This window comes from Octopus bimaculoides, chromosome 3 (genome assembly GCF_001194135.2).
Source record: "Octopus bimaculoides isolate UCB-OBI-ISO-001 chromosome 3, ASM119413v2, whole genome shotgun sequence".
NCBI classification, from domain to species: domain Eukaryota; kingdom Metazoa; phylum Mollusca; class Cephalopoda; order Octopoda; family Octopodidae; genus Octopus; species Octopus bimaculoides.
The window spans coordinates 29,652,494-29,666,098 of NC_068983.1; the positions used below are offsets into that span (position 1 = coordinate 29,652,494).

Genomic DNA, 13,605 nt, shown 5'->3' on the forward strand with positions numbered 1-13,605 from the left:
ATATATATATATATATATATATATATATAGGTGCAATCTTCGTACTTCGCATGCTCACTGCTTTTGTGGCAGAATATATAAGAACACAGAGTGGACAAAGATTTTATGAAATTTAATGCAATATGGCTGTCGGAGTTTTCCTTTTACTACAATATCCTGCGATGCGTTTGCAATACCAATACTGGAGTCAGCATTTAACATACTTGACTTATGTTTAGGGGAAAATCCGCTCCATAGATATTAAAACCAGCAAGATCCTGATATCAAGTGGCTGATTTCACATCTCAAATGCTTTTCCGTTATAATTGTTTCCGGCAAGCTTCATCTTGAATTGATAATGGTATGTATTTATTATTGAATGTATTTTAGTGATTCCAAGTAAGGCCATTTTGAGTCATTAAAGTACATTCAAACATCGATTGAAATTATGCTTAGTGGCTACTGTAATTCTGCATGAGGCCGAATATAAAAGGAAAATTATATTGCAAGTACTTGGAGAATCAGGGTTACTTCGTTATATATTTATTGAATTAGCATAACGCTGAAAAATCCGATCGACTATTTACAACATTTGATAACTATCTTTAACTGATACAAGGGTATAGATTTAGTATGGCCAAACAAGAACTAAATGTGTCTTTGTTCCATGTGTAGTGAAAATAATTCACCTAGCCAAAACTAGCTTTCCAAATAACACCTTAAACGAACATTTGTGCGGATAGTCTAAGGTTAGTATGATGAGGAAGTAAAAGAGAAACTAGTCAGAAAAACTGATTTCCCATTCAAGCAAACCAAAGCGGATACCCGTGATAATAAAGCAGTGTGTGAACAAATAACCCCTTCTACTATAAGGCACAAGACTTGACATTTTGTGGGAGGGGTATAGCCGATTACATCAACTCCAATGCTTAACTGGTACTTAACTTATCGACCCAGAAAGGATGAAAAGTAAAGTCGACCATGGCGGAATAAATGGTAAATAATGTGCTACCAACGACATGTTTTAGTGGCAAGCGTGGCTATATGGTTAGGAAAATCGCTTTACAACCATGTAGTTTCGGATTTAGAGCGTAAAGATGGACGAAATGCCGCTAAGCATTTTGTCTGACGTGCTAACGATTCTGTCTGATCGCTGCCTTAGTGTGTGAACAAATGATGGTGTTTAAATAAACATGAATTTAGACCTACTGACATCATCGTAGCTAAGTAGACAATGGAACAAATATGTTTTAGATACAGTCATAGTAGTCATCATCCAGATAAATGCTCATTCAGAGTGGCATAATCTTGTGGATGTCAGAAAGAGAAACAGAACATGTAAAGCCAGTGTGCCGTTGTAAGAAGACGCCAGTACAACGAAAAGCCTATTCTTAACTTCTTGTCCAAGAAGAGCAAGAATGTAGAGATAAAAACGATGAGAAAGCACAATTATGTACTCTTGATGTCGGCAGTATCATCCTACAAATAACAAGAACTCTATTAAAAATATGGCTCTTAAAGTGAGTAATAGCAATTTACGCATTAAGTCGGCGAGCTGACAGAATCGTTAGAATGCTAGGCAAAATGCTTAGCGTCTTTATGTTCTGAGTTCAAATTCTGCCCGGGTCGATTTTCCTTTTCATCCTTTTAGGGTCGATAAAATAGTGCCAGTTGATCACTAGGGTCGGTTTAATCGACTTACCTCATCTCCCGAAATTGTTGGCCTTGAAACTAATTTATCCATGGAAGTAGTTTCTTCACTTATTTCCGTGCAATATGTTGATCAGAAAGGATTACAATGGTTATCAGCATACATATACTCTTTTCCCTTTTACTCTTTTACTTGTTTCAGTCATTTGACTGCGGCCATGCTGGAGCACCGCCTTTAGTCAAGCAAATCGACCCCGGGACTTATTCTTTGTAAGCCTAATACTTATTCTTTCGGTCTCTTTTGCCGAACCGCTAAGTGACATTAAACACACCAGCATCGGCTGTCAAGCAATGCTAGGGGGACAAACACAGATACACAAACATACAAACACACACACATATATATATATACATATATACTACGGGCTTCTTTCAGTTTCCGTCAACCAAATCCACTCACAAGGCTTTGGTCAGCCCGAGACTATAGTAGGAGACACTTGCCCAAGATGTCACGCAGTGGGACTGAACCCAGAACCATGTGGTTGGTAAGCAAGCTACTTACCACACAGCCACTCCTGCGCCTATATATTATCTTTTCAGTTCTAATTGTATCTAGACAATTTGACTTGATCTTATTAATTTTGATAAGTATGGCCCTGGTGGTTGTAAGTTACTGTCATGTACTGTGTGTGGCTCATATTGACACCGTTTCTTGTTCGATTTCTTGGCTACTGACTCGATTGTCTCTATGTAATTATTCAAAGTAGACAAGGGTTAGTCTTTCGCCGACGATGTTGCCAACCATTTCATTATACTGATTAACTGTCTGCACTAGAAGTAAGCATCTTATTTTAGTGTTGTAGCTATGCATTGGTCTTGTGCAGCTCGTATCAAATTTTCTGTTTCTACTTCGAGCCCAAAGCTTTTGAGTCAGCGTTGGCTTTCACTCCGTGTTATACGTCGAAGGACATTGAGTCTAAAGTAGTTTTCCCAGCATTCTTGGAAATACATTTCGATTTAGTTTTTCTAACTCTTTTGGTTCTTTTGTCCTTACTTGAATTATTTTGTGTGACTGTAGTTGGTTTCCTGTTTGTACTTTGTCGTTTTCTTATCCATATATAAACGTTGTTTTTCTTTCTTTTCTTACTTTTTTTCTTTTTTGACATGTTTCCTTATAGCTACTAATTTCCTTTGCTTGCTTCTAGGTATGTGTCTAGTCCTACTGTTGTTATTTTGTAGTAATTATCTGTATCAAGCTTCTCCCTGTTTGTGCGGAAAGTATGTATAATCTATTGGTATCAGCTTTGGAATGAGAACTTCAGAACTCTGTTACGATTTTCTCGTTTAAGCTTTTCAATTCCCACATAATTTCCAGTTTATTATATTGGAACTTTATTTTATAACTGAAATAGCACTAAGTTCAGATTTTAATATTAGCCTGACTTTTCTGGAATATTCTTAAGTTTTTCTTTTGCTTCTAAAATATCTCTTCCGTTTTATTGATCTTGTATTTTTTTGCGTAGGAGTGGCTGTGTGGTAAGTAGCTTGCTTACGAACCACATGGTTCCGGGTTCAGACCCACTGCGTGGCACCTTGGGCAAGTGTCTTCTACTACAGCCTCAGGCCGACCAAAGCCTTGTGAGTGGATTTGGTAGACGGAAACTGAAAGAAGCCCGTCGTATATATGTATATATATATATATGTGTGTATGTGTGTGTGTGTGTGCGTGTGTGTGTGTGTGTGTGTGTGTGTGTCTGTGCTTGTCCCCCCTAGCATCGCTTGACAACCGATGCTGGTGTGTTTACATCCCCGTAACTTAGCGGTTCGGCAAAAAGAGACCGATAGAATAAGTACTAGGCTTACAAAGAATAAGTCCTGGGGTCGATTTGCTCGACTAAAGGCGGTGCTCCAGCATGGCTACAGTCAAATGACTGAAACAAGTAAAAGAGTAAGTCCTTTTTCATATTGAACCCTTCTTTGTATAGTTTGCTAAGTAAGGATAGACATCTTTCTTTTTTTCTTAATTTTATGGATATTTTCTTTCCATTTGGATTGTGGGGTTGGTTGAGTACCTATATTAGGTTCGAAGCCGGTTTTCCCTGATGTCACACTATTGTTGAGCAGGCCACATCATGCACTCAGTCAATATTCGAGCAGTTTGTTGCCTTGCTCAGAAATCCTTACAAAGTTCTATTATAATTCTTTATTCTTTCCTAAAACTATTTATTTATAGCTTGGGGAGATGTTTACGATGAACCTTGTTCGTTGGTTTCTTGTTGTTCTTATTTTCTATTTTCTTTACTCCAATTAGATCTACCTCTGTACGACTTTTAGTTGATGTGTTGTGATGTCTTGTTATTCTGTTTGTTAAGTACGAGTCAGGAGTATGTATTTGTTGTGACTGGATATTTGCTGTGTTTCTATGGTGCCTTCGATTGGCGTCATCATCTTTTTTTAGTTTTCCCCTCTCTCTCTCTCTCTCTCTCTCTCTCTCTCTCTCTCTCTCTCTCTCTCTCTCTCTCTCTCTCTCTCTGTATTTAATTTTACTCAACTACCTTTGATATCCTTTGCGTGTCGGTTCAATAGTATTTTTATTTTGGTCTTTTTGTTTCGTCGACAAAAGCATGGAAGCAGAGAAAACAACAGCTATCAACAGCTAGTAACTTTAAGAACTCTATAATATGTAGAAGAAAATTAAATGTGTATACTCTATATAAATCCCAATTTTTTTAAAATCTGCATAACTAAACTTAATCTAGAAGGGATTGTCTCCCCTATAATACTTAACCACTAATGGCACACTACTTGTTCAATCTCCAGTGCTAGTTGTTCGGCTATCTAGGCAAGCTTTTCAACAGAAAAGAGATATAAAAAAAGTGATTGGAACTAAGAAGGAGAGCCATCTTGAAGCCAGACTAAAGAGAAGCAAGTATGCTTTTAAACCCAGTGAAGAATACAACGCCTTTCAGTTTTATTTTATTTTAAGTGTGGTCGTTTCTGTTGTGTTGTTTTTCTTTTGTAGAATCATATGTATTTCGTATGCTAGAGATTCTGCTGTGTTTGAATTTATTTGTACTAAGTGGGTTTTTTTATATGTTGTTATATTTACTTAATTGTCAATGTTTCTTCTGTCTTTATTCCCCCTGCCCCCTTTTTTTTTTCCTATTTTAACAGTTGTTAAAATGATTGGTGTCACATTTTCCTCTCACTTCTTCGTCTTTTTTCCTCTATAGCATGCGTTACTTTATAATACTAGTTTTCAGGTGTATATCATATATGTATAATATATAGCCACTAATCTAGACTGCGTGAAAAGGGAATATACTAGAAACCGTTATTGCGTATGCTGTTATAACGTAGTACTTCAGGTTAAAAACTAAACTGATTGGAAGGGAAGTAACTCGCGAAGAAATAATTTTAAATCATTTTTCTGTTGATTTCCCTTTGATCGTACATTCATCTTATTTTCACTGTTAATTGTGTCATGCAGAAGTTGTGTTTTCTTTGGTATAATTTCCTCCCAGTGCTTATTTTATCGGCATAGGAAAAATGAAGCCGTAAAGAGATTCTGGATGAAATTCAAACTCAGAACGGTTGTATTCAAATATCTCGCCCTACCGTTTGCAGTATCTACCTGCTCTATGCGAACGAGGAGATAAACTATCAAAAAAATCAATGAAAAAAGAAGTATTTTAATAATATATATAAAAACGAATTTGGTCTCATATTATTTTCTTTCTTCATTAAGTTGTATTACGCTTACATTAAAATTGATTACCTGAAACATTTTAGACACTGCAGATTAATTGATTAACTTCCCTTTAGATGAGTAAAATATCTTTAATAGCTCTTTAAAAAATTAATCTGTATACTTATAGACGCAGCAGTGGCTGTGTGGTAAGTAGCTTCGTTACCAACCACATGGTTCCGAGTTCAGTCCCACTGCCTGGCACCTTGGGCAAGTGTCTTCTACTATAGCCTCGAGCCGACCAAAGCCTTGTGAGTGGATTTGGTAGACGGAAACTGAAAGAAGCCCGTCGTATATATGTATATGTGTTTGTGTGTCTGTGTTTGTCCCCCCTACCACCACCACCATCGCTTGACAACCGATGCTGGTGTGTTTACGTCCTCGTAACCTAGCGGTTCGGCAAAAAGAGACCGATAGAATAAGTACTAGGCTTACAAAGAATAAGTCCTGGGGTCAATTTCTCGACTAAAGGCGGTGCTCCGGCATGGCCGCAGTCAAATGATTGAAACAAGTAAAAGAGAGTATACATTATTTTAAATAAAACTGGTCTTAATTTACGGAGATGTACTTGCATAGCAAATGACCTGATCTGAGATCGTGTGCTTGAGCGAATTAAAGGAAAGGAGGTGTTAAAGGGAGCTAACTCTAATCTACATTTGATGTATATTATGAAATATATTCATTTTATAGATCACAACTTAAACGTGAAAACAATCATCGACCTCAGTATTTAACTGGTACTTTATTTTATCCATTCTTGCAGGGTTAAAATGCAAAATCTATATCGGAAGAGTCTGATCAGAGAACGTAATTAAATGAAACTATAATTTGTTAAAACTGAGTCAGAATCAACTGAATGGCGGATTGCAGCGCTTAGTTACATCATTTTACATTCTGCGTCCACAGCTCACTAACATCAACTTTACTTTATTTACATTATTTACAATTGAGGGATATTTGTCCACATCTTGTTTGTTGTTAACACAACGTTTCGGCTGGTATACCAGATGAATGCTGGAGGGTATATCATCCGAAACGTTGTGTTAACAACAAACAAGATGAGAACAAATATCCATCAATTGTAAATAATGTAAATAATGTACATCATTCCTCGTCTCTTAAATATAGAACTGTATTATCAACTTTACTTTTCATTCTTCCGAGATAATAAAGTCAGTTACTGATGTCAATATAATCATCTATAACAATAATCCCTACAATGTTTGACTTTGTGCCTATCTTAAAATCCTAAGAAAAAAGTGAACAGATTTTGGATTTAACGGAGTGAATAATCATAGTTTTCAAATTTTGATATAAGAAGAACAGTTTTAAGGGTGGCGTAAGTCGATTGTATAACCCCGCGTTCTCAACTGATACTTATTTGATCGTCTCTGAAAGGATGAAAGGCATAGTCATCTTCGACAGAATTTGAACTCGGAATGTAAAGAGCTGGAAGAAATGCCGTTACAAGTTTTGTCCGACGCACAAACGATTCTGCCAGCACGCTGCCTAAACGATGTAAACAATAATAGTCTCAAATTTTTTCACTAGGCCAGCAATTTCGGGGTGGTGGGGCTCTGTTTTATATTTTACGAGTTCATTAATTTGCAGCAGCCCATGTAAGAAAATACCACCACCGGTTGTCGCTCGGTGCTGGATAGCAAACACAGACACAAAGATACACACACACACACAGACTCACACACACACATATATATATATATATATATATATATATATATACGACGGGCTTCTTTCAGTTTCCGTCTACCAAATCCACTCACAGGGCTTTAGTCTGCCCGAGGAGTATAGTAAAAGACACTTGCCAAAGTTGCTACGCAGTAGCAGTGAACCTGTAGCTATGTGTTTGAGAAGAGAGCTTATTTCTTTATTGCCCACAAGGGGCTAATTTTTCTTCTCTTTTCTTTTAAAAAGATCCTTCCGCAGGTAGGAGAAGAGAGCTTCTTATCACACAGCCTCGCTTGCGCATACACACACACACACACACAGACAGAGGTCATTGTCGACTTACGACCTATCCGACTTACGACTGATCGACTTACGACTGATCGACTTTACGATGATTGGCGCACCAGCTCCCGGCAGCAATAATATATAGTCCGGTTGAAATTTAATGGGGTTTAAATTCTCAGAAATTAACCCGTCTATGGATGACACCAGCTAACAAACGCTTACCCTAGGTTTGGTTTTCGATCGCCACTTTGGTTATCCGAAGTGTTGGATGAATATCCTGTCGCGGAGACATCGAGGTAACCTCGTATTTGTTCATTAGACGACTGTTTCAAACTCCGAACAAATAACATAGAATGCTGTGAGTGACTTTTACCTGGGAATGTACCTTAAGAATGTAAAAATATAAAACAAAGTTATGTAGGCCTTTAGGCCGACTTACGACTAATCAGTCGGAACCAGTTGTAGTCGTAAGTCAACGACTTATATATATATATGAGAGATAGATAGATAGATAGATTTGTAGTGCAATATATGGATTCAAAGAGTCATGAGGCTATCACAGAAAGCTCCTTTAGTAGACCCGGTTATCATACGACGTAGCAATCCAATACAGAGCAGTATAATGCAGAGTACTATGCAGTTGAAATCCAGGCGACCCGATCGATGAAATAATTTCATGAGGAGTATATAAACCTTAAAAAGTCAGGAAGTATGAGCGGTGAATATGTTTATTTCGCCGTAGTTTAACAAGTGGTTAAATAAATATACTCATTTTTCATACCTCCTGACTTTTTATGGTTTATATAAATAAACGTATGTATGTATGCATGCATACGCACGCGATATTTTGTCTCCGTTTTTCAGGAACAGCATGATTTGTTGGTAAACAGCCAACGGCGTTGGAGACCATAAAGATTAAAATTGCAGCTGAGAAAAAGTTAGCTGACATGGATGACCTGTATCATGATGATTTGCGCCGGGTATCAAAATACCGACATTATGACTACAGCTCAATGCTCTGTAAGACGTGCAATGGACATCATAAAAATCAAGTTGCCGAAACTGTGATGGTCTCTGGGTGAGTCTCCCATGAGGCTGACGTCCTGCCGCTCCACCCCTGTGTACAGGACCTTAGGCTCAATTCAGGCGGCTATGTAAAGCTATCAGAGATTGTGGTCAAACTCTGACTGGCGAAGGTTGTTGCTGAAAGGCTATACGTGTGTGGAAGCAGGATTCGGCTCCTTGCCATACCTCTAGAAAACCTTAGAAGTGGTTGTCGGAGAACTTCTACGACTTCGCTAGCCCAAATTTCTGGCTTCCTAATTCCCCCAATTGTTAATCCCATGCATTACTATCTGTAGAGTGCTATTGAGAAAGACACTGTTCTGCCCGCAACAGAAAGGCGGAGCTGGTGGCCGAGATCAAGGAGATATTCGAAGTTTGGAGGACAAGATCAAGGAGATGTTCGAAGATCTTCCCCGGGATACAGTGAGGAACGCATGCGCCAACTTCCGGAGCCGTCTTTAGGCTGTGGTGGAAGCTGAGGGCGGCTACTTTGAGTCAACTTTTATCTTCCAGCCATAATCTAGTTGACAATTTTTGATTTATTAGATACTTTTATTTGAGGGTGGGATATTGTTTACATTTCCTTTTACGTAAAGTGTCAAATTAATCTGAACACCCTGTATATTAGAAGCCTCTTCTTGGCTCCATTCGTGCCCATGTTTTCCCAATTGGCGTCAACCTATTCAAAATCAATATAAGCTGCATTCATCTGACCAGTCTAAGAGTGCCTACTAAGGTAATGGCCCAGTGGTTAGGCTGTTGCACTCAGGATCGGCTGTGCGTTGTGTTCTTCAACAAAACACTTGACTTCACGTGGCTTCAGTCCAGTCAACTGCAAATCGATAACCTTACGATGTATTGGCGTACAAGCGTGAGATGATGACTCAGGAAAATCACCCGAACGGAGGTCTCGCGAGCCGCGTTTTGTATTCAACGATCGAAAGTACAACCCGTACCGTGAATCCCAGCCGGTTGGGATTGGTGGATTAACCACGGTGAAGGTCACACAACTATTACATGAATTGTAAATCAGCGGAGTTTTTAAATCTCAGATAGAACATCATGCAGTATTTGATCTGATTCTTTGTACTCGGATTTCACAAAGGTCAACTTTTGGCTTTCATTCTTTTGGAGTCGATAAAATAAAGTGGCAATCCAAGGCAATGGATTGGCAGAATTAATAGAGCATCGGACGAGACGACTTGCAGTTCTAGCTCTAGCTCTTATTTTTACTTGATGGACTTAGGCGCAGTTTCTGTCTACCAAATTCCACACACAATGCGTAAGTCAAGCTGAGTCTACTGCAAGAGTCACCTACCCAGCGAAATCTGATCCGGAACTATATGATCGAAAAGTGAATTTTACCTCACATCCACGCTTTATTTTCTCTTTTTCAGTTTGAAAAAGAGTGCTTAATATATAAGGAAATCTTCGAAAACATTTTTACTTGTTGGGTACCAAGTAAGGGACAATGTCCATGGCCCTAGCACGCTCTCCCGAGAATTGGACTGATGTCATTCATATTCCACTTAAGCTGTCGATACAAAGACATGAACAAGGTTAAATGAACTTCTGGGGCGGGGGGCAACATTCAGGGGAGGAAGGATTATGCATGAGGTGGCGGAGGCCTGAGGAAAGGTTTGACACAACATGGATGGTGAGAGGAGGAGCGACAAGTAAGCTCAAAATGCGTTATTGGAGTTGGTACGATAGCAGTGAACTCCGAGGAGTATTGCTTATTACAAGAGCACTAGAGAAAGCTGAGGAAATATCATGCCTGCGAGTCAGTGGCTCAATCGCACCTTCAAATGACTTTATACCAATCAGTTGAATGGACTTTGGGTAGATACGATCTAAAATACCTCCATGTGTATCTGCAGCGCGCCGACCCAGACGTGTGAGTGTTCTTTCTCTGTTGTGAGCTTCATCTGAACTTCGTAGAGTATCAATACTGTTAGGGGCTGAGATATGTTCTCGTCCGAAAGAAATGACTTAGTCTTTGGGAAGCGGTCCTTGCTATGTTAAGGATGGGATTTGACCTAGGTTTCTCAGCCATCATGAGGCCTAACACTTGGTGAAGCTATAGTTCTTTTTTTCTTTTTTATTTGTTTCAGTCATTTGACTGCGCCCATGCTGGAACACAGCCTTTAGTCGAACAAATCGACCCCAGTACTTATTCTATTGGACTCTTTTGCCGAACCGCTAAGTTACGGGGACGTGAGCACACCAACATCGGTTGTCAAGCGATGGTGGGGGTGGGGGGCAAACACAACTACATACACACACAAACATATATATACACACACAAACATATACATACACACACAAACATACATACACACACAAACATATATATATATATATATATATATATATAGGAGACCAAAGTGTACGTACGCCACTATATTTTTTATATATAAAAAATACAAAAATGGAACAAAAATGCAAAACATCCAGACAGACGATACAAAGAAAACAAGGACGGGTCATTCGGAGTTTTCTATCCTCAGTCGAGTTACATATATACGACGGGCTTCTTTCAGTTTCCGTCTACCAAATCCACTCACAAAGCTTTGGTCGACCCGAGGCTATAATAGAAAATACTTGCCCAAGGTGCCACGCAGTGGGACTGAACCCGGAACCATGTAGTTGCGAACTGTTTTTGTTTAAGGGGTGAGTGATACGATATCTTTTTGTTTTTTCTTTCCTGTTGACATGAATAGTTTTTCTTCTTTTGGGCTGTTAAAAAGAGACGATAGTATTTATTCTTCCTTTGGCTGATTCTATGAACAGAGACTTCGATAATATCCATCCATGATGTGGATATTTTCGAGGTCTCTTTCATGGAATCAGTGCAGGCTTGGCACATGGCGACTTGATTGCACATGGATGATGCATGTTTGTGAAAGGCGGAGGAAGAATGAAAAGTCGTATCATCTGCCTAAGGAAAGACGTGTTTAGGCGTAACAGAAAATATTTCACTGATTTATAGAAGGAAGAGTGGAGACAAAGTCAAACCCTGGGGTGCACCAGAGTTGATGGAGTAGCCGGAAGAAAGGGCTCCATAAACACATACATCAATTGTTTGATCTAATGGGAAGCTGCAGTTCCAAGAGAAGAATGATGAGACTTGATACGTTTTTGTATTGTTTTTTTTATTGTATTTTATATATTTCATTGTTTACATATCATAATGTATATATATATATATATATTAAAAAAAACTAAAATAAAAGATTAAATATACAAAATGAAATGGTTAAGGGGGTTTGTTTCTTTGTTGGATATAATAAAATGGAAGTGAGAAGAAAGAAAATGGTTGCTAGAAAAAAATCTACAGCAAAAAATTTTTTAAAAACTACGAAATAGAAGAAAAATGCATTTGATCAGCCAAGGCTGGATTATTTTTAAAATGGTTTCAAAGAGCCAGCAGTTTTTGAGGGGAAATGGAAGTCGGTCACATCTCGGCGGTATTTGTACTTAAAATGTAAAAAACGGACGAAATGCCGCTAAGTATTTTGTCCGGCGTGTTAACGATTCAGCCAGCTCGCTGCTTTCTGGATAATAGTAATAATAATCCTTTCTACTAAAGGTACAAGACCTGAAATTTTGGTACGAGGGGACTAGTCGATTACATCGACCCCAGTGTTTCACTGGTACTTAATTTATCGACTCCGAAAGGATGAAAGGCAAAGTTGGCCTCGGCGGAATTTGAACTTAGAACGTTGCTAAACATTTCGTCCGGCGCGCTAGCGATTCTGCCAGCTCACCGCCTTACTATAATAATAATAATAGTTATTATTATTATTGAAATTAATATCAATGAAAAAAAGCAAGAAAGATTTGGACATACATAATTGTGAATGTACAATTCAATAAACACGCGCGCAGACATACATACACACATATACAAGCACACTTTGATACACTCAAAGAAAAAAAAAGAAAAATTATTGATTTTTCTTTCTCCCTCGTTTTCTTTAGGCTATGTAGACATTATGAAATAAAACACTCCTCAAGTATATATATATATATATATATATATACACACACAAATAAGTGGTCTAAATATGTTTGGTATTCTTTGTTATTTTCTTCTTTTTATACAAAATGTGAATATAAAACATTTTACAACAGTCTTATTAAAATACAAAGATACAAAATAAAACTTGGATTCTGGAGAGAAAACTATATTTTTCACTTTGGTTTTTCTTCTATATCTTCATCTTCATTATTATTATGGTTGTCATAAAATGCCGGTTTTTGTGAGGGTTTTAAAATCACTAAAATTAGGGTAAGTAAAATTCTGTTAAAATATTTTTAATTTTCAAATTCAGGGATGTCGTATTAGCTTGTTTGAAACGTAGAGTAATAAATGGATCTAACGAAATGCCCCAAATCTGAGAGGAGTTATTGACTGACTGACTGATTGATGTAATATGATCAGGCATAGTATGTTAAGACACTTTGCTGGTTACCGCGAAGCAATAAAATTGAAGGCATGTCTTTCGTAATCATTTCAAGCCAACTCATGTAAAGACCAGCCGGACAAGTGTTCTTCCGTGGCATTGGTAAAGTTCTGTGGGAATAAATAAAGGTGAGAAATATTATATTACTGAATTGATTTGTATAAATAAATAAATAAGTAAATAAATAAATCATACGTAAATAATTTCTTTCCTGTCAACTTTTCTCTGAAGAAGAACTGTACGAAACGTCAGATTTTCCACTCTCGACGGCAGAATTCACAGTACTTAAAATTGTTTTTGTTACTAAATATTGCAGGTCTTGCCGACACAGACCAACACCAGTCAGTTTGGTCTGTTTGATCGGATGGATTGATGGATACATACATGCATACATACATAATGTTACATTACATTACATGCATATATACATTACATACACACGGTGCTTTTTTAAATATTACCATCGGGCTTTGACATTTTGCCGAAGGCCAAGAATTTATTCAGCTACTTTTTGAAGTGCTGTCCTGGTAGCAAAAAAAAAAGTCACGATTAAATAAGGATATTAGATTAACGTGAAGGCGCGTGGCCTAGTAGTTTGGATGCTGCACACACGATTGCTAGATCGTGGGTTCGATCCACTGACTGGGCGACACTTTGTGTTTTTTGGGGGGCAAAACACTTAATTTCACGTTGCTCCGGTCCCCCTTTCGATCGTGGGGG

At 38.0% G+C, this 13,605-nt stretch overlaps 1 protein-coding gene across 4 annotated transcripts in view; it reads right to left on the reverse strand.

Moving 5' to 3' along the window:
* Positions 1 to 11,578: 11,578 nt before the first annotated feature.
* The window catches only part of LOC106876733 (solute carrier family 12 member 3), a 122,348-nt gene continuing 120,321 nt past the window's right edge, over positions 11,579 to 13,605 (reverse strand). For 3 of the 4 annotated variants that reach the window (XM_052966114.1, XM_014925414.2, XM_014925416.2), the window contains one exon: positions 11,580 to 12,995. In XM_052966114.1, the coding sequence (XP_052822074.1) occupies positions 12,860 to 12,995 (136 nt within the window). In that variant the 3' untranslated portion in view covers positions 11,580 to 12,859. Of the gene's footprint in view, positions 12,996 to 13,605 lie in introns of all 4 variants that reach the window. The other variant, XM_052966113.1, reaches the window with a different exon arrangement.